The sequence below is a fragment of the Phocoena sinus genome, chromosome 11 (assembly GCF_008692025.1).
Source record: "Phocoena sinus isolate mPhoSin1 chromosome 11, mPhoSin1.pri, whole genome shotgun sequence".
Classification (NCBI taxonomy): Eukaryota; Metazoa; Chordata; class Mammalia; order Artiodactyla; family Phocoenidae; genus Phocoena; species Phocoena sinus.
Genome location: NC_045773.1, coordinates 40664509 through 40686084, shown reverse-complemented (window position 1 = coordinate 40686084; position 21576 = coordinate 40664509). Strand labels below are relative to the sequence as shown.

General features: G+C 48.4%; 1 protein-coding gene across 4 annotated transcripts in view; it reads right to left on the bottom strand.

The window, feature by feature from the left end:
• The window catches only part of KIF9 (kinesin family member 9), a 50258-nt gene that overhangs the window by 15582 nt on the left and 13100 nt on the right, over positions 1-21576 (bottom strand). For 3 of the 4 annotated variants that reach the window (XR_004352101.1, XM_032647980.1, XM_032647979.1), the window contains 12 exons: positions 17086-17169; positions 16883-16975; positions 15968-16115; positions 14802-14866; positions 12697-12774; positions 7253-7321; positions 6309-6413; positions 4661-4716; positions 3791-3881; positions 3171-3304; positions 1419-1610; positions 38-252 (listed from right to left, as the gene is read on the bottom strand). Coding sequence is in view for 3 of the 4 variants with exons in the window: in XM_032647980.1 (XP_032503871.1) it covers positions 38-252; positions 1419-1610; positions 3171-3304; positions 3791-3881; positions 4661-4716; positions 6309-6413; positions 7253-7321; positions 12697-12774; positions 14802-14866; positions 15968-16115; positions 16883-16975; positions 17086-17169 (1330 nt within the window). In the remaining variant the exon portion in view is untranslated. The remainder of the gene's footprint in view (positions 1-37; positions 253-1418; positions 1611-3170; positions 3305-3790; positions 3882-4660; positions 4717-6308; positions 6414-7252; positions 7322-12696; positions 12775-14801; positions 14867-15967; positions 16116-16882; positions 16976-17085; positions 17170-21576) is intronic. The other variant, XM_032647981.1, reaches the window with a different exon arrangement.

The window sequence follows — 21576 nt, the reverse complement described above, 5'->3', positions numbered from 1 at the left end:
TCCCACTGTCCCCCAACTATCTTCCCATCACCTTTACCTTGCTTCTCTCGCAGTGACTTGTGGAAATTTAGTGCCTCCTTGGTCATGTCAATCTCCCGCTTGATGGCATTGATGCGCTTTGTGGTCTCGCTGGCCCTTTTCCTCCGCTCATTCAAAATGGATTTGTTTTCTTTGAAGATGCGGTTGATTTCACTACCCCGTTCGTTCTTAAAGTCCTCAAAGGCCACAGGCTTGGTGGGTGGGGTGCTGGGCCTGAAGATGGAGGGGAAGGAGGAGGGAGAAATGGGGCAGCTGTCTTGGAGCCACCGGGCACTTCACCTTTCTTCCCTGGGGCTTCCGTAAGCAGGTCAGAATTCCTGGGCACCACCTACCCCAGATGGGAGCTAAACTGTGTAGGAATCATTCTCTCGTCTCTGTTTTACTGAGCACACAAGGGCACGTGACTATTGCAGAAAATGAGGAAAGTAAGGAAAAGTTACCAAAGAAAACCCCCAAAATACCACTCATTACCTATTGGCAACCACACTTTGGTGTATCTCCTTCATTTCTTTGATAACTGTTTTAATATTTGGAGTCATGCAAAATGTATAATTTTACATCTTACTTTTTTCACAGAAGCATTCTTTCATGCTATTAAAAACTCTTTGAGAACTCTAGTTAATAAGATATAAGATGAAGTGCTGGGCAGGGGAAAGTAGATTATCTGCAACTTACTTTGAAATCCATTTTTTGAAAAAAGATGGATGGAAGAATGGAGAGAAACACACATGATGAAATACTATAGTAACATTAATGATAGAATCAAGAGGGTGTTCACTATACAATTCTTCCAACTTCTCTGAATCTTTGGAAGTGTTCACAGGCTGGGGAAAAATTCTTCATGTACATCTTTGTACATTTCAAGGGCAGAGAAAATAATTCACTTAGTGCCCTTTCCCTAATGTCAACTATTGAAGGTGTTACCAAATTTTTTTTCTTTTGCTTTTTAAATTAATGACACAATCTTTATGTATAAATCTTTGTCTACATCTCTAATTACTTCCTCAGGATAGATTCCTAAAAACTCAATCACTGACTCACCACAGAGAGGAACTGGGTGGCTGGAGGAATGGTCTCATGCCTGAGAATTTTGTATCTTTTGAATATATTACTTATTCAAAATATGCAAATTTAATTATTCAAATAATTGCTATTTGGAGGGTCTAAAAGGATTCCGTGTATAATTGTGTATCTTGGATGACTCCTGAGGTTGAACCATTTTGCACGTGTATAAGCCATCATATTTCTTCTTTTTTGGACTGTGCTCCTAGTCTTTGCCTATTACCCCCATTTTATTTCTCTTCTATCTGCAGGTGCTCTTTCCTTGTCATACGCTGATTTTGTATGATCTGGTGCAGGAGTTACTGTTAGATGGTCACCTGGGTGGGCGTAATTCCTCCTTTGGGGATTCCGAGGCAAGGGGCTCAATACTGGAGGTCTCCCGGTCCTGCAGAAGCATGTCTTTGACATCTCCATCCTTGGAGGATGGGGTCAACTGGATCTTGGAGGTGGAAGCATCCAAGTCCTTGCCACTCACAGGGCTGCTGGCGCCCTCCTTTCTTGCCAAGGAGCTGGAAGGAGAAGGCAGGAAGACCCAAGGCTTAGTGTCTCTGATGCTGAGGGGAGTAATCTTGCTCAGCACTCATACACCAGAAGCCCCAGCCCGCTCAGCTCCTATCTTGAACATAAACCAGGCCAAAGGGCAAAGAGTACAACCCTAAGCCATGCAGATGGGGAGGAAGAGGAGAGAATTTCTCTCCCTTTTACCAGAACAAGAAGTCCTCCTTCCAGCAGTCTCAGCAGGAGACACCTGGGAAAAATGGGCAGTCTCCAGTTTGGAAGCATATGGACATTTGGGGTGGGCCACAGGCTCTAAGGAGCATCATGGCTGCTGAGGTATTAGTCACACAGGCATCCCTGGGAAGGAGTAGCAGAGCCCCCACCCAGGGTGCGTCTGTCTGCAGACCAACAGTAAAGAGAGACACGTCTGACCCGCTGCTCTGATCAGTCCACGACTTGCTCTCCCACCTCTGTCAATGCCCACACCAGCTCCCCGGAAAGTAGCCATCCTCCCTCTCCAACTGATGGCACCCGGGGTCCTCCCTCCCAGAGAGGTACATGTGAGCAGGACTGAACTAAAGAGAGGATATACATGGCTCCTTCCACTGTTTCCTTCTCTTTTCTTCTTCTTGCAACAGGTGTGGCTTGGGGGAACCAAGCCTCAATCCATTTGTTACTGCACTAATCACCCAACGGCAGAACAGAGAGGGTGGGGGTGTGACCTCCCTTCCTGAAGAGGCAGGAGGAGGCCAGGGCATCCTCTTACCCAACTCCAGTACTGCATGTGACAGTTTTCTACAATCAGCTCTGGCCCGTGTCCTTTTACAAGTGATAATGGTAACAACATATTTGTATTGAGGTCTTCCAGGGACAGGGATTGCATTTACTCACTTATCCTCAAAACCACCCCAGTGACTGATGCTATTATTATTATTATACCCATTTTAGGGATGAGGAAACAGAGGCAGAGAGGCTCTTACACCTCACTGGGGTGACCCCCGTGGGTGAAAGAACTACTGAGCAGGGAGGTGAGCCCAGGCGTTACCTCCAGAGCGTGTGCTTTGTCCACCACGACACAGCGCTCCCCAGGAAGGCTGGTTCTTTAAGGGAACTTGACACCCAGCATCTACAAACGAGTCTTGCCTGAAAGGTGAGCTGGAGTTTTTAGGTGATGTGGGTGCCAATTAGCCGGGTCACAGAAGGAACCTGGTGGTGGGAGCTGGGTCTCCACATGAAGTACCGGAGGGCGAGTGCCAGCCTGGCTTCTCACTTCCACTCTACCACACCTTAGCAATGTGACCTTGGAATGAATTCCCCTCTCTGAGCCTTGGTTTCCTCATTAGTTAAAATGGAGACATGAACTCCCACCTCGTGGAACTGCTGTGAGGATGACAGGTGACCAGCCCCAGCCTGGGCCCCACAGATGCTGCTAGTATTGGCAGGAGAGGTATCCATTGTGACCACCCCATAACTAAGATACCGGGGGAAGGGAGGGACAGCTTATGTCCTCCCTTTCACCAGCCAAGGAGGGCCAGGTGCTGATCAGCTGGAGCAGCAGAAAGGTCACTCACCTGAGCTGCTCTTTGAACATCTTCTTGGACTTGGATTTCTTCCCGGGTCTGGTAGAGAAAGGGGCGACTCCGAGTCCGAAGCCTTGTCCGTCAGGCTCGCCCACTAGGTGGCCGTCATCATCCACGAGCCCTGCCTGGACAGAGGCCAGTTGCAGGTCTATGGTTAGATTAAGGGTTCAGGCTCCCTGGGGAACCAGGTGTATATGGACCAAAGGTGGACACGTTCATCCCACACACCGAGATGTGGCTCCTGCTGATGTCACTTCAGGCTGTCCCCAGCAGAGCTGTCTTTGACCACCCTACCCAATGTCCACTTCCTACATCAACTCCTCTCATGGTCTGATGTCTCATTCCATACGCTGAGGCTCTTGGGGCCCGTTTCCAACCTAACTCTGGGAATTGGTCTTGTTTACTACTAGCCACATCTCCATTTTATGGAGGACATTTTGAACTCCTATGCGGTTTACTCCTGCCTGGGTCACCCCATGCTCATGCTGGTGTTACCTTTATCTGTCGCAACCCTAGATCTGCTTTAATGCAAGACACTCACTGTCTCTGGAAAGATCTGGGGATGGAAAAATCTGATGTGAGTCTTATCGGCAAGAGGCAATTGTGCTTACCTTCTGGACAGCAGAGATGGTTGCGAAGTCATTCTTGTCTATGAGGGTGTACTTCCTGCGCAAAGTGGATTCCACTTCCTGTTCCTGTTGGCTTGGGAGAGAGCGTGAAAGAACCCATCACAGCTGGGGCCATGCTGAACCCACTGGGGCAAGCACCAACTACTGGAGTTAGAAGTTGTTTGTGTGTGGCCCCTGCGGCAGAGCCACATCCTCATCATGAACCAGACCAGACCAAAAACGTTCATTCCCCTGCCCTCCACTCCCCAGTGCGTGTACCCATTGTCCAGCCCCCAAATCTGCAGGGGCCATCTTATGTGCCAAGCACAACTGCTCTAAGATGACCTTTAACAAGGACTGTAAGCCTACCTCGGCACCATGCTTCCCCACCTGTCTGTCTCTAACAGTCCCTTCAAAATCACATACCCAGCTTCTGTGATACCATCCAGCATCAGGCAGTCAGGCTACAGGTATGTCTGTACCCAAATAAACCACAAATCCCTCCTGAGGTGGGGAGGCGGGTGTGGGGAGTATCAAAGTCCTGCTCCGGCCATCTTCAGGGCTGGCACTCCATAAGGACCTCCTGTCCAATTAATAAACTCAGGAAACCAGGGACCACCTCGTCTCTGAGTAGCCCTTGAATGGAGGGTTGTCCTCCCCACATCCCCCAGGGGAAGGGAAGGGCAGGAGGATATAAGAGCTCAGGGGCAGAGGCTGTCGGGTACACCCAGGGCCTGCCATACCCAGAGGCCTCTGATCTGGCTCCTCACACACCAGAGAGAAGGCAGTGCACTTGGAGACCGGCATCCATACCATGGGAAATGAAAATGGCAGCCTGACGTAGCAGTGGGGTGGATGGGGTGGGCCCCTTACCTCAGAACCACCCGGAACTGGTTGAACACCTCCTGGATCTGTCTGAGGTTGATTATCTGGAGGGAAGAGAACAAGGCAGAGGTTAGACCAAGGGCACCACGGGACCAAGGCTGTGTCTGTGTTAGTAGAGAAACCAGGACCCCTTGGCTAACCCGTGGACCATCTGTCTCAAGAATGGGACATCTGGGACTTCCCTGGTAGCACAGCGGTTAAGAATCTGCCTGCCAATGCAGGGGACACGGGTTTGATCCCTGGTCCGGGAAGATCCCACATGCCACAGAGCAACTAGGCCTGTGCGCCACAACTACTGAGCCTGCACTCTAGAGCCTGCGAGCCACAACTATTGAAGCCTGTGTGCCACAACTACTGAGCCTGCACTCTAGAGCCTGCGAGCCACAACTGCTGAAGCCCACGCGCCTAGAGCCCGTGCTCCTCAACAAGAGAAGCCACCGCAGTGAGAAGCCCGCACACCATGATGAAGAGTAGCCCCCGCTCACCACAACTAGAGAAAGCCTGTGCACAGCAACAGAGACCCAACGCAGCGAAAAATAAAAACAACAACAACAACAAAAAAGAATTGGACATCTGCCAGCACCCTCTCAGGAAAGTGGCAGTCCAGCCCTCCTCAAGAACAGAGAAACACCTGATTAGTAGTTTTAAAACTATTTACTGCGACTATAATAATCACCTTTTCTGAGTGAAGACCTCTATAAAATTAAAATGACTCTAGTTCTTGAGAATACTAAGAAAACATTTAAATACGATTTATTGTCCTCAGCTCTCTCCTGCTTCCAAAAGGTTCCATTACGAACCTTTCTGTGTGGGCACAGACACACTCACCTGTGGCTGGAGAAAGGCCATCAGCCTCCCTCTTGAGCCTACAGCCCACCAGCATTACCCCTCGACGCCTTGGTCAGTCTGGGGCTGCCCTTACTAGGAAGACCAGAGCAGCCTGCCTCTCAGTTGTCCCAGGCTTGCCTCTGGCAGCTGCTCACAGTAACAGGTCGGGCGAGGTTCTGCCCATGAGCTCCCTGATGAGAGGTCTGCCAGCCTGTGCTATAAAAACAATGCATCTTTCCCTGTGTGGCTGCTGTCTCCTCCTCCTTGGCCCACTCCAGCATGGGCCCTGGGGGGTCTGCCTTGTAGACAACAAGCATGACCATCATCCTTTAATGCCCTCACTCTGCCTGGCACAGTGAAGCCCCTGAGGTGTTGCATCTCAGTTCACCCCAGCTCAGTTTCCCTCCCCACCACACCGTACAGGTGAGGCCACCAGAGTACACAAGCTTGAGCATTTTCCTGAGGTCACTCAGCAAGGAGATAGCTGAGCTGAGATTCGATCCAGGGTAGCCTAGCTCCAGGGTCCACACTTGTGCCCCCAGCGATGGACCACCTCCTGTGTATTCAAGGCTGTTTAAGGCTGTCAGCCACTCTGTGGGTCACCCACAGCCCTGCAACCCTAAACATGGATGCCAAGGCCCTGAGGTGGGCTAAAGGGCCCTGAGGCTGGGAGTCCAGCACCACCTACCCTACACCCCCTGTACCCTCTCAGTGTGAGGTTCCGAGGCTAGCACAGCACACATCGGGCTGTGGCCAGGAGATGGAGGCCCAGGCCAGCTGGACACGGTGGTCCTAAGGGGCTCCTTACGTCAATCTCGTCCAGTGTTCCCTCCAGGTACCTCCGCACCTGGGAGTTGATCTCGGCAATTTGAATTTCATCCATGGGGTCATAGTTAACAAGGGTACGGTTGGCCTTGGAGGAGGAAAAGGAACATATTGTTAAGCTCCAAGCACCCAAGCCCAAGCGGGGTGGCAGGGACCATTCTGAGAACCATAGTGGGGAGGTTGGGCACAGACCCTGGCCGCCCAAGCCAGCTCCATTCCCTTCATCACCACGTCCTGGCGAGGAGGGCCTGACTCACAGGCCAGGTGTTCAGGTCATCAAGGGACAACCAGGTAGGGCGGGGAAGGAAAGGCTGCCCAACAGGGGGCCTGCTACTCCAAACAAGGGAGTTCTGCTGACTGAGTCTCAGCAGACTCTGTAGGATGAGGGCCACAGGACGGAGGGGGCAGCCTCTGCCTTGAGGCTCCTCTGGACCATGAGCATTAGCTCAGACAGGCTACTGGAGGACTCCTGCCCCCGCCCCCTACCTTCATGGCTCCCTGCTGCTGTCCTCACCCGACCATCCAGCCTTGGTCAGGGGCCACCTCTCCTGACCTTGACCCATCATGCTGTCTGCCCCTGTACCCCTGCCAGGCCTCTGGCCCCTGCCCCTCATCCCCCCTGCCTACTGCCTGACCATCTGACACCCCTGTCCACATCTTCTTGTTTGTCCAGTGTCCCTGCCTACCAGACATTCCTGGTCCCCCAGCACTTCTGCCCCACCCTGGAGTCTCTCTACTCGGCCCCTGATGCATCTGGCCCCCTGTCCACCCAGTCCCTCTGCCCACCCAACTGGCTCTGCTCATCCAGCATCCCTGCCCTGACCCTTTGCCCCCTCCCAACCTAGCCCTTCTGCCCACCTGGTACCCTGACCCTAGTCCCTCTAGCATTCTGGCAACCATGCCCCACCACCACCTCTAGCCCCTTACCAGGCTGTCATGGATGGCTAGTTCCTGCTTGAGCAGTGCCAGCTCCTTCTCCAGGTTCTTGACCATTCGCTGCCAGGGAAACATATTGTGGGGTGGGGGTGGGGTGAGGGGGAAAGCAGGGAGGACAGTCAGAGAAGCCACCCTGCCTCTTCCATATCAAGCCTATAATTCCCCACCCGTGCCTGGACATCCTGGCTCTTCCAGGTAATCCATGGGGTGTGATCTCAGCATCTGGATGATTCCCTCCCCACTGGTGACTTTTCCCCAACTGGGTAACTTTAGGGTTTGAGGGGGTCTCAGCAGTCCTCTGGCCTCTGCCTCTTACTGCAGAGGAGACTGAGAACAGAGTGAGCACAGGCACCCCTAGGGCCACTTCAAACCCTGACTCCCAGCAGCTCCAGTCCAACAGGGTAATGGCCCTCTCAGTGCAGCCCATGCCTCCAGGATGCATTGACCCTCATCCTTCCCAACCACTACACAAAGCATTACCATTCCCCACTGATAATCAGGTATGCCACCTCCAATTTATTGCTGCTACAGAAAATGCTGCAAAACATCTTTGCACTTACATCTTTGTGTTCGAGAACACAGTGATGTATGAGCTCTATGTGATCTGTCCCATTACTTCTTTCCTCCTCTTTTCCTCCTGCTCACTCCATTCCCACCAAATGGGCACATTCCTGCCTCTGCATTGTCTGTCCCCTCTGCCTGGGACACTCTTCTCCCAGGTATTTCCATGGCTCACCTCCCTCAAGTCTTTGTTCAAAAGCTTCTAAATTAGGCGCATCTCTATCACCTCCTGTAAAACTGCAATCCCCTCCCCACCCTCACACCACTCTTTTTTAAAATCTTGCTCTACTTTTCTTTCATAGAACATACCCTAGAGCAGTGTTGTCTAATAGAACTTGCTGTAATGATGAAAATGTCCTGTGTTTGTGCTGCAAGCCACATAAAGCTATTGAACACTTAAAATGTGACTGGTGGGACCAAGGAAGTGAAATTTTAATTTTATTTAATTTTACTGATTTCAGGGGACTTCCCTGGTGGTCCGGTGGTTAAGACTCCGCACTTCCACTGCAGTGGGCACGAGTTCGATCCCTGGTTGGGGAATTAGGATCCCGCATGCCGTGTAGCACAGCCAAAAAAAAAATTTTTTTTACTGATTTCAGTAGCCACATGTGAGTAGTGGCTACTGTATTGGACAGTGAAGCTCTACAACTTACCTATTTTGGTTTTAAGAAAAATTATATATATTTAAGGTGTACAACAAGATGTTTCTGTTTTTTTTTTTTTTTTTTTTTCTGCGGTACGCGGGCCTCTCGCTGTTGTGGCCTCTCCCGTTGCAGAGCACAGGCTCTGGATGTGCAGGCTCAGCGGCCATGGCTCACGGGCCCAGCCGCTTCACAGCATGTGGGATCTTCCCGGACCGGGGCACGAACCCATGTCCCCTGCATCGGCAGGCGGACTCTCAACCACTGCGCCACCAGGGAAGCCCCAACATGATGTTTTGATATACATGTACACAGTGAAATGATTACTACAGTCAAGCTAATTAACATATCCACTAGTTACCATTTTTTGTGTGTGTGGTATGAGCATCTGAGATCTACTTTCCTAGCAAATTTTCAGTATACAACACACTACTATTAATTATAGTCACCATGCTGTACATTAGGTCCCCAGAACTAATTCATCTTAGAACTAAAAATATGTACCCTTTGACCAACATCTCCCCATTTTTCAGCCTGCCTCCACCCCACTCCTGGTAATCACTGCTCTACTTTCTGCTTCTACGAATTTGACTTTGTTAGGTTCCACATATAAATGAGATCATGCAGTATTTTTCTTTCTGTGTCTGGCTTATTTCACTTAGCATAATGTCCTCTAGGTGCATCCATGTTGTCTTAAATAGCAAATCTAGAAATGACTGATTTCTTATGTTTAGTATCTCTATCTCTCCCACCCCCGGCAGACTGTCAGCTCTTCAAAGACAGAGATTTGTGTTTCTGTTGGTACACTGATACGTCCCAAGTGCTTCAAAAAGTGCCTGGCACATAGTAAGTACTCCAGAAATTTTAGCTGAGTGAATAAATGATACATTTCTAGAAGCAGAATTGCTTAGTCATTTTACATTTGATAGATACTGTCCTAGTGTTTTTCATATAAGAAGCACAAGGGACTTCATGCTGAGAACCTTCACTGTGAACAACAGGGCTTCCTTTAGTTGTCAAAAAACGGCCACTGGAGGGAGCCCCTGACAGCTGGTTCTCAGGACTGGTGACCAAAGCTGTGATCAGTCTGTAGCAAGGGGTCCTGGTGTCCTGGTGGCTCAGTGGCAAATCAGGGCACAAAGCCTGAACTCAAGACACATGACCAGGGTCCAGATTCTGACTCTGCCCCTCTGGGCATCCTCAAGATGGTCCTTCAGGTGGACTCCCTGTGAGGTGAACGGGAGAGGACTGGTGCCTGGCCCCTACTCATCTCCATCCCCTCCTCTCAGCTGAGGGATCTCAGCTCTAGAAAATGCACTATGCCCAGCTAGGAAAAGTCTGGCTGAGCTGCTGGGGACCTCCAGCTGGATGACTCTGTCCAGTGTGGCATGAGGAGCCAGGTTAGACTTCTGGGCCAATCCGGTGATGGTGGAAATGAGCCATCTGCTCCCATGGGTCACCAGCCTCTATGCTGCACCCTGAGAGTATGGAAGCCACTTCTCCTACTGCCTGTCAGGCTTAGTGGCCTCTAACTTGCCCTCTTCTACTGACTGGAAAGAAGCTGCTTGGAAATAGGGCTGAAGCAGAAGACTCCACAGAATAGGGTCTGACAGCACCTCCTGGCTGACCAACTCCCTTATAAGAAACAGGGGCATTTTCTGGATGGAAAAAAAATGCCTCAGAGACAGCACAGACCCATGTAAGTTCCTTGCTGGTTAGGTGTTTCCATCATAAATGTAATGAGGATAATTCAGAGAGTTCTGCTTAAGTCCACGCCAGGTTGTGAGCAGCTATCAGCCTAAGAAGTTTCCCTATTTTGACCCCACGGCAGCGTGCGGGTGTGCTTCCTCTTGGCAGAGTAGGGTACCCCAAGTCTCTCTGCTGTCTGTTTATGCCCGTGGCTCACAACCCTTACACCACCTCACGGAATCATAGAATGACATAGTGGGAGGGTTGCTGGAAGTCATCAGTCCAACCTCCTAGTTCACAGATGAATATCCTGAGGCTCAGAGCCTGAGCAACTCACCACAGAGAGCCGGTAGCAGAGGTGGACCAGGAACTCAGTCTCCCACCTTCCAGCCAGCCCCACCAACCAAGGAAACGCTACCCTTGGAAACAGGTATCAGTACTGAAAGTGGTGCTGGAAACAACCTGGGAATACTGGCTACAGTCTAGGAAAGGCAACAACCAAAATAATTTTCCAGGTCTCTCTCGAGAACTCATACATATAAAGGAAAATGTTTATCATGAAGATTATAAACACATTTGCATTTGGTGACATGGCAACTTGGCTGTCCAGGGACAACAGTGCAGATTTCAGAATAGGAATTACATTAAAATGAAAGTCCTCGCTGCCAGGTGCAATGCCCACTCAGCCAGGTTCACAGGTGGTAATGTGGTAGTCCTAAGCTAAGAGAGCACCAAATAAGAAAATAAGAAAAATAAATAAGAAAAGCTCCAAGCTACAGAAAAGCATAGAAAATAATGCCATGAATCCTTGGGAAGACCACCCTAAAATCTGACTTTAACAGCATGCCACCATATTGGCTTTAGGTGTTTTTGTTTTTGTTTTTTTAAGAAATAAAACATTTCAGATAAATGTGAAGCCCCTGGCTACCCCACTCCAAATCCATTCCCCACCCTGACATCCAGAAGGAACCTCTGCTCAGTTTGGTCTTTTCACTCCCATACATTTTTTCTTTGTACACACATCTGTCCACTAATGATGATCAGCATTGCTTTGTATGTTCTTATACTTGGTATAAATGAGAGATGCCACCATTCAATCCCCAAGTTGTTTTCTCACTAGAGATTATCCATGCTCGCAGCTCACTGACTCCCTCCCTGTGCAACCTACTTAGCTACTCTTCTGTTAAAGGCTATTCATCATGTTCCTAACTTTTCACCATTACAACAAGCAGTGCAGCACCATCTTCTATAAGTCTCTTTATGTGCATATGTGAGAATGCTGCTAGACTATATACCTAGAAGTGATACTGCTGGTCTGCAGAAGTGACTGTAGTGCTAGCTAACATTTCCTGAGCATTTACTCCATGACAGCACTGTGCTAAAAGATTCCTACGCATTATCTTGTTCTTCACATCTCTTTGAGAGTGAACTCTGTTACTCCTGCCTTAGAAAGAATAAGTATCTTGCTGAGGTTATACAGCTGACGAAGGAAAGAGCAGGCTGCTGAACCAGGATAGCCCAACGCAGGGGCCAGCGCTCTTAACTACTGTGCCCGTCATTCTCCAAGTGTGGTCCCAGAACAGCAGCAGCAGCAGCACCGGGGACACTCATGAGAAATTTGAATCCTCAGCCCCCACCCCAGACCGATGGAATCAGGAACTCTGGGAACTGGTGCAGTGACCTGTTGTTCAATGAGCCCGCAGGGTGATTCTGATACCCACTCAAGTTTTGAGAACCACTGCTCTAAGCTCTACTTCCTCCTCAACCTCCAAACCATGGGTTAGATCCACAGAGCCCCCGGACTGTTACTTTCCTTCAGGATTTAGAATCTAGAAAGTTTAGCTGGTTTGTCATGGGTTTAGGGCCTGTATATGCTCCTGTCTCCAGTAACTACGATTGCATAAGCATCTTAAACGAAAACCAAATTATTGGTAAATGTGTTTTTACTTTACTAGATGTTGCCAAAATGCTCTCCAAAGTGGTTGTCCATTACACTTAGACCAGAAGTAAATAAGCATTGCTGTTTCTGCACATACTCACCATTGTCTCTACATTGTCAGAAAATTTCTAATTTTTGCTAGTCTGAGGGTGGAATTCCGCTAAGGTTTTAACTTGCATTTCCCTGGCTAATGGTGAGGCTGATCATTCTTCTGATTGGTCAGCTGTTTGCTGAGAGGGATCACTCAGGCTGGGAAGAAAGAGGTTCTGTAGTGACCTAACCAGATGAGTCTGAGAGATGGTCTACACTGATTTAGCTCAGAAACAATTAGCTCTAAGGACTCTCATGCAGAAGCCCAGGGGTACTCAGAGGCCTTGAAGCCCCACATATGAATTGGGTGGGGGGCCTGACCTAGCCCTTTCACCTTTGTGGCAGCCCCCAAGGGACTCTAAACACTGGCCTATCCCAGAGCAGAAAGGGACTGACCCAGGATCACATGTGTATCTTTGGTCAAGGCAGGAAGGGAAGCCAGGCTCTTGTGACCCAGGCAGCAAACCCATACACCTTCCCCACAGCGAGATACCTGCCTACAAGCCCCTTAGTACCTCAGCGTCATACTTTTCGTTGATGGCAGGCTCAGTGGTGACCAGCTTCATCCTGCTGGCAAACCGCAGTGAAGACAGCTGAAAAACAGATCAGACAGACCTCTATGTTCTTGGTCAATTACTTGTGAGTAGAGATATGTGCAAAACAGGTTAAAGGATTCCACTAGAAAACAAGTCTCCCTGCAGAGAGGAATGCTCCATGGGCCCATGGAGTGATGTCTGGGGGTCCTGCCCGAGTCCCTCTGGGGGCACAGCCAGCCAGGGGTAATTATGGATGGGGGCCCATGGGGTGGCCACAGAAGCGGGCACTTGGGAAACAGCCCCACTGTGCTGATGTTCCATGAGGAGTGGAGGGCTGCTCCGTGGCAGTGAGGAGCAGTCAGTGGCACATGAGCTGCCAGTGAGCCCTGACATCCCAGCTTCATACTGTGCTGGGCTGACTCGAAGCCCTGAAACAGGGAAGCCGGCTTGGGGGGGGGATGGGTAACCCAGAAGTAGCCTGAGGAAGGCCTGAAAGGGCTCTTCCATTGGACAGTCTTGCCTAGTAGTTAAGAGATCTGCCACCGACCAACTGACTGCACAACCTCAGACAGGTCTTGTAACTTCTCTGTAAAGTTGGGAAGACCTGCCTCACAGGGTCACTGGGAGACTGAGTGCTGAGGTATATAATGTGCTCTGGACAGAACTGGTTCACAGAGAGCCCTCAGGAAGAGACCTCTGTCATTTTAGTTGGAGTTGCTTCTGTGTGAGGGTGAAATCAGACTCTCCTGCTGTAAGCACAGCAGCAAGCGTGGCCACGACTCCCTCATACACACATGCGTGGTCAATGCATTAAGCAACACGAATCATGACAGGAACAGTTTTAAAGTTTTAAAGCATTTGGAGAAGAGAATCATGTGCTTCTGCACCCCCAATATGCCTTTGTCCCAACCCCCGATACTCTTCCAGCAGCTCCTTAGGGCTCCTGTGGGCTCAGTCCTAATCAGAGATCCCAGGTGGTGTGGGCACAAGCCTCGGGGGACAGCAGGTACCAGGAGAGCTGCTTCCTGTGTGACCATCTCAGGGGTGGGGATAAGGGGAGAAAGGGTCTTCCACGGTCTTGGAGGACGTATTTCTTAACCAGGCAGCCAGGAGGCCCAATATTCATATGACTCCTCTTGGGGTCACTCATGCTTTGTTATGCTGTGAGACCAGTAGGTGCCTGAAGCCTTCCTCTGGGGATGCTGTCTGCACATCAGCTGGAGCTCCCCTCCCTGGCCTCCCAAGTCCCAGGGCACTGGGTATGTGGCCGGAGAACTCCCCGTGGAAGCTGGGATGGTCCCTAATGCACCAAGCTGGGAGGCCCTGCAGAAGCATCTTGCCCTGCAATGTCCCTGGAAATAACCTGTTTCACCTAGTGGATTCTCCAGATGACTGAAGCTTGCCCCAAACATCCACATTTGACCAAAATGTCTAGGGAGAGATTTCCAAACCTATCTTATTTAGGATGGGTAGGGAGGAGAGGCGGGGAGCCCCAGCCTGGGTGCCTAGCTATGTGGACTCACCTGTGTCACTGGCTCACTTCGTATTCCTGCCTCTGGTTCTCATAAGCTTCTCACCTCCCCGGGTCACCTGTTTCCTGCTGCTGGATTAATCTCCCCGAGTCACAACTCTGGCCACAGCCCGCTCCTACTAAAACCCTGTGACAGTCCCTGCCACCTGGAGCAGAATAGCCAAGGCCTCAGCATGGCCGCCAGGGCCCATCCAGCCGCTGCACCTTCTTCTTCTTCCTCTCCTTCCCGAGCTCCTCGCTGCAGTGGCAAAATACTCCTGGCATGGGCCAGAAAACACAGTCCTTGCCCCACAAAGCTGGCTCTCAGCCTTCTCTTCTCACATAGGCCCCCACACTGAGCTTGCCACCTGCCTTGCCTCTTCCTTGACATGGCTTCTGCCCCTTGGTACTTGGTATTTGGATCCTGGCTGGGCCCCCTTCAGCAATTTTGGCTCAGACTCATCCCTGGACCCCTCCACCCTTGACCATGTCTATAGCTACTGTGTCAGTTTACCCAGCCCTGGCATGCATGAGGAGGGATTCCATCCCGGTTGCACTGGCTGTCTTTACATACCGTCTCTTCTAACTGGGAAGCTTCTCCATAGATGTTTGTCACAAGGACCATATTGCAATTTCCCCCTGCAGAAACCAGGACACAGAAGGGCCATGAACCATGTGGGTTTTCTGCCAAGAGATTCCTTTGAGGGTGGTGGGTGGCGGGGGCGGGAGGGCTCTGAACATTTGTGTCCCTTCAAAATTCATATATTGAAGTCCTAACCCTCAATGTGATGGTATTTGGAGGTGGCGCCTGCAGGAAGTAATTAAGTACATGAGGTCATGAGGGTGGAGCCCCATGATGGGATTAGTGCCCTTGTAAGAAAGGAAAAAGAGACCAGAGCCCTGTCTCCCTTTCTGATCTCTTTCTTTTCTTTATCTCTCTCTCTCTTTGCCATGTGAAGACACAACGAGAAAGTGGCCATCTACAGGCCAGGAAGAGAGTTTTCACCAGGAGCCATTCCTGCCAGACCTTGACCTGGGACTTCCAGGTTCCAGGACTGTGAGAAATAGGTGTCTGTTGTTTAAGCCACCCAGTCCGTGATATTTTGTTCTAGCAGCCTGAGCTGACTGAGACAGGGTCAGAGAGGACACATTCAAGCATGCATGAGGCTGGGAGGCAAGGGGAAGAAGAAGAGAAGCAGGAGAGGCTGTCAAATGTACCTAAAAGAGGAGCTGGGGGAAAAGCAGAGGAGAGAAGACCTGGAGTAGGGCAGAGGCCTCTAGGCCAGGGCTTTGCTTATGGCGGGGGTGAGGGGGAGCACTCAGTTAATAATCACACACCAACCACTGTGCCATTGGGCCCAATGCAAAAGCCTGGGAACACAAGGATGACAAGACACAGCCCCAGCTCCTCAGTCAGGGAAGGGAAGACGTCACCGGAGAAGCCCTCCACCTTGGTCTTCAAGGTGGTGAAGGATTCTGCCAGCTGGTTCAGGGATAGGGGAAATGAGAAGGTACTTCCGGTAGAGGCAAAAGCTTAAGCAAAGGTTCTGAGGAGTGAAGAGAATGACATGGGGGACATGAGAGGTCACTGTGCTTGATTCTGCCTTTCCAGGTGTGCCTGAGGTCACTGTGAAAAGGCTGCAGGTAAGTCCATGCCACCAGGAGGGAGCAATTCCATTATCACCAGTAACAGATATACCAGGCCTATCCATCCCCGCTGTGCACCAACCATACCCTCACCTAAGGAATCCTTCAGGGCGTGGGTGAGCTTGCACTGCCGGAAGGGGATGTGGTCTCGCTTCTGGTCCCCGAGGGCAATGATGGCCTGCTCCAGGAATGACAGCGACTTGTTGATGTAGGTGGCTTCCTTCAGGACTCGGCCCTCAGACTACAAACCAAAGGTCAGTTCCTCATCAGACCAAGTGGAGAGGCTGCCCCACAAAGAACACTGCAGGTCTGTGGCCAGGCCAGAGCCTCCTTCCCAGAACCAGGTCTTCTCTCCCTGTCATGGGATTGTATTGTATCCGCCTTGGGCTAATGGGAACACTCACAGGAACACTCGTGCAAATATTCTTATGAATGAATGCTCATGTGAATATGAATACTTATGTGAATATTTATATGAATACTCTCTTAAGAGTCACACTATTATGAATACACATGGGAATATCTGTGCAGATACTTGAGCAAATAATCCTGGGAATATACATCCATTCAATACACAGATACAAACATTCATACGAACGCAGGTAGGAATGCTCATCTGAATGCTCTTGTGGATACTTATGTTAATACCCTCACATGAATATTTATGTGAGATGAAAACTTCATGCAAATATTCATTGGGTGAACACTCACACTGATACATAGAGAGACGCTACTACGAGCATGGAGCATTGACTGAGCACTGACGGAGTGCCAGGTACTTTGCTAAGAATTTAGGAGCCATCATCTCATTTAATGTTTACAAAAATCCTGCCAGGTAGGAACTGCCTCTCTGTTTCACCTCTGCTAGTTCTGTCCCTCCAGCTCCACTGCGCTTAGCTTGGGATGGTGCTCACGAATGCCCAATGAGGGACGGCCCAGGTGCACAGAAACTAAGCCGGAAATAGAGCTGTGGCTTCTTGAGGAAGAACTTCCTGCTCCCCCACTTACCCTAGACTTCCCCAGCCTCTCCGAGCCTGCTAGATCCACCAAGTTAATTTTGGAAGTGATGTACTTTTCGTCTGATAAGGTCCGCGAATGGGCCTATGAAACACCCAAAAAGAGGTTAAACTGTCACAGGGAGAAGGTTCTTACTGAGCAGGCCCCATGGGAATCGACCGCCCCTCTCGGCTCTTCAAAGAGCTTGCACTTACCTCCACGTAGATTGTGAAAATGCAGTGTGACCTAGATGAGTTCTTGTTCATTGTGTGGGAGGCTATAATCCTGTTGGTCTCTCCCTGAAGAAGACGGAAAACACAGACAACGTTTTGAAATATTAAAATAACACGGCATTTGGATCATTTTTCAATTACGCAGAAATGATATTTATATCACTGCAGTCAGCCAGGCCTTTCAGGGAAATCTCATTTATAAACTAGGAGAATAGAAGACAAATTGGAGTCCAGACCTATACTTTCACTCACTGCTAGAGATGTGTGAATTTGTATAATAGTTTTCTTTCCTTTTTTTTTTTGCCACGCCATGCAGCTTGCGGGATCTTAGTTCCCCGACCAGGGACTGAACCCGCGCCCTTGTGAGTGAAAGCTCCAAGTCCTCACCACTGGACCACCAGGGAATTCCCTGTATAATAGCTTTCTGAAAAGCAAAGCAGCAATAAGAATTAAGAGCCTTAGGGGCTTCCCTGGTGGCGCAGTGGTTGAGAGTCCGCCTGCTGATGCAGGGGACACGGGTTCGTGCCCCGGTCCAGGAAGATCCTACATGCCGCGGAGCGGCTGGGCCCGTGAGCCATGGCCGCTGAGCCTGCATGTCCGGAGCCTGTGCTCCGCAGCAGGAGAGGCCACAACAGTGAAAGGCCCGCGTACCATAAAAGAATTAAAAGCCTTAAAAATGTTCATGAATATTGAATCATAACCAACCTACATATCCAACAATTAGGGAATGGTCTAGCTGTACAATGGAATGTTATGCAGCCAGGAGAATGCTGACAAATAGTTTGTTGTTTTTTTTAATAAATTTATTTATTTATTTTCAGCTGTGTTGGGTTTTTGTTGCTGCACACAGGCTTTCTCTAGTTGTGGTGAGTGCGGGCTACTCTTCTTTGTGATGTGCAGACTTCTCATTGCGGTGGCTTCTCTTGTTGCAGAACATGGGCCCTAGGGGAAGTGGGCTTCAGTAGTTGTGGCTCGCAGGCTCTAGAGCGCAGGCTCAGTAGTTGTGGTGCACGGGCTTAGTTGCTCCACGGCATGTGGGATCTTCCCGGACCAGGGATCGAACCCGTGTCCCCTGCCTTCGCAGGCGGATTCTTAAACACTGCTCCACCAGGGGAGCCCTCTTCAAAAATTTAAAAATAGAATTACCATATGATCCAGCAATCCCACTTCAGAATATTTATAAAATAAATCACGGGGATGTAATGTACAGCATGGTGACTATTAATAATACTGTATTGCATATTTGAAAGTTTGAAAGTTGCAAAGAGAGTAGATCTTAGAAGTTCTCAGCACACAGAATAAATGTGTAACTATATACGGTGATGGATGTTAACTAGAGTTATTATGGTGATCATTTTGCAATATATACAAATATTGAATTATTATGTTGTACACCTGAAACTAATATAATGTTACAAGCCAATTATACCTCAATTTAAAAAAATGCCTGATCCCATCTGATTCTCATAACAATGTTTTGGGGTAGGTTTAAAAACAGTGTCTCCACTTTTATAGATTAGCAAACTGCAGCTTGAAGAGATTAATGATTTGCTCGACATTAAGGCTTCATAGATTGAAAGAAACCTGAATTTGAGCTCAAGTCCCCAATTCTAAGTTCTACACCTTTTGCACTGTATCACAGCCCAAAACATCAAGGGGGCCTTCCAGGAATACAATGGACTAAATATTCAGAAAACTTCCTACTGCAAAACACCTAAAGATGATAGGATATTTAAAAATTCCTTTTGAATGCATGGCTGAGACTGCAAGAAAGTAAGGCCAGTACCCAGGGCCAGACACAAAGCAGGAGCAGGAATCCAGGAACTGCAAGCTAGAACCAATGCTCTTATTGCCCCAAGGCACCTGCAGACGGATGTGCTGTAAGATAGCCCTTGCTGGATTTCTTGGTGATTCTGTGAGCAATGAAATTGACATGTTATAAAGATAGAGAATATCTCCTTTTGCTCCCAAAGCCATTTGCTCTTCACATTCTAAGGGTGGTAGACCTAGAGCCACTTGTATCTTCCCTCACCTCCCTCCACTCCCATCCCCCCACCCAAGCCATCTGTTACATTCAAAGGGTGATAAGATCTTTCTCCTTCAGAACCAAAAGCTTAACTTCCAGGTAGAGACCTTGCCCTCCTTTCCTAAGAGAGGATTTACTTACATTTCAAAATAAAAGCACATGCTCTCTCTCATCCTCCCTTTCTGTCTCTAGCTGCACCCCCCACACCTCTGCCCCACCCCGCGCTTCAATCTCTCTCTATCCTAACAGAGGGGAAGAGGAGTAAATGTACCAGCTCCTATATAAGCTCTGAGATTCGTAACTTTGGAATCCCTCTCCAATAGTACAGACACCCTCTCCCCTCTGTAGGGCTTCCCTGGTGGTGCAGGGGTTAGGAATCCACCTGCCAATGCAGGGAACACGGGTTCGAGCTCTAGTCCAGGAAGATCCCACATGCTGCCGAGCAACTAAGCCCGTGCGCCACAATTACTGACCCTGAGCTCTAGAGCCCGCGAGTCACAACTACTGAGCCCGCGTGCCACAACTACTGAAGCCTGCATGCCTACAGCCCCTGCTCCACAACAAGAGAAGCCAGTGCAATGAGAAGCCTGCACACCACAACGAAAAGTAGCCCCCACTCGCTGCAACTAGAGAAAGCCTGCGTGCAGCAACGAAGACCCAACGCAGCCAAAAATAAATAAATTAAATAAATTTAAAAAAATTTTTTAATCTGATTTAAAGAGACCCTGTATTGGTAATGTTCCCTAGGCTTCTGAAAGAAAAAAACTATTCTCTGAAGTAATATAGTCTCAACCCAAGCCTCAAAAAAGACCCACTGATAAAGGGCCAAGGGAGTAGAGCTTATAATCAAATTACAAAATATACTTGTTATGGTAAGGTAACATTTTATTTTGATTCATAGAACGTTTGGAAGAAATATACAGGGAGGTCCTCTCTACCTTCTACTCAGCCTCTCCCTATGATTAACATCTTGTAAAACGGTAGTACAATGTCAAAACCAAGAAATTGACACTGGTATAATCCACAGAGCTTATTCAGACTTCACCAATTATACAACTTATTTGTGTAAGCTATACAACTTATACAACTTATTGGTATGTCTGTATGTGTGTGCATTAACTAACTATACAAGTTGTTATTTCTAGGAAAAATGAGAGAGAAAATATAAATACGAAGGAATATATAACTTCCAAACTAGTAAAGAGGGAAACAAATATAATAAAAAAATATCCAATGAAAAAGAAGGCAAAAAAGTTAAGAAAAATAAATGGGAAAAAGAACACACAGTCAAACGACAGATTTAAACCTAAATATTTCAGAAACTACGTTAAGTGCAAATGGAATGAAATGCTTCAGTTAAAAGATAAAGACTGGGGCTTCCCTGGTGGCACAGTGGTTGAGAGTCCACCTGCCGATGCAGGGGACACGGGTTCATGCCCCCGTCCAAGAAGATCACACATGCCGCGGAGCGGCTGGGCCCGTGAGCCATGGCTGCTGAGCCTGTGCGTCCGGAGCCTGTGCTCCGCCACGGGAGAGGCCACAACAGTGAGAGGCCCGCGTACCGCAAAAAAAAAAAAAAAAAAAAGATAAAGACTGTCAGAGTACATTTTTAAAAATCCTCTCATATGCTCTTTACACGAAAAGCCAAAACAAGAAATTTATACACATTCAACTAACCTAAACGTAAGAATTTTTGTTCATCAAATAACACATCAAGAGAAAAAATAGTCACAGGAAATAGAAAACATTGTAATACACACAACTGAAAAAAGAACTAGTTTTCAGAATATATAAAGGATTTATACAAACAAATAAGAGAGAAAAAAGACATCTGTAAAGAAAATAAACAAAAGACATGAACAGGGAAATCCAAATGGTCAATAAACACAAAGTAAGGTCCTTAATCTCACTGGTAATCAGGGAAATGTAAACCAATGAGTGGGACCACAGTGGGAAACACTATACACCAGCCAGACTGGTCAAGATTTTAGGGTCAGAATAATGGGAATTCTGATAACGTGTTGTGGGAGTATACCATTATGGAAAATAGTTGGTATCATTTAAGAAAGCTTAAGACACATTCTGTATGACTCAGCAATTACAGTTCTTGAGTTTACCTAGAGAAATTCATGCTTATGTGCCCCAGATATACATACAAGAATGTTGCTAGTTCTCGTTCCTAGTGGCCGTGTCTGAAATACACCCAATCTAGGAAAACCCAACTGTCCATCAGAAGTAGAATGGATAAATAAATTGTAGTATATTCACACAATGTCATATGATGAAAGTGAAAAATATACAGTAACATCAGACATAAAAAGTAGATAAAAGGTAAAAGAAATAAGACAGAATTCATCCTACATGATTCCTTGTATATACATTTCCAAAAAAGTAACTTATGCTGCTTGAGAATACATAGGTAGGATGCTCCAGGTGGTAAAGCTATA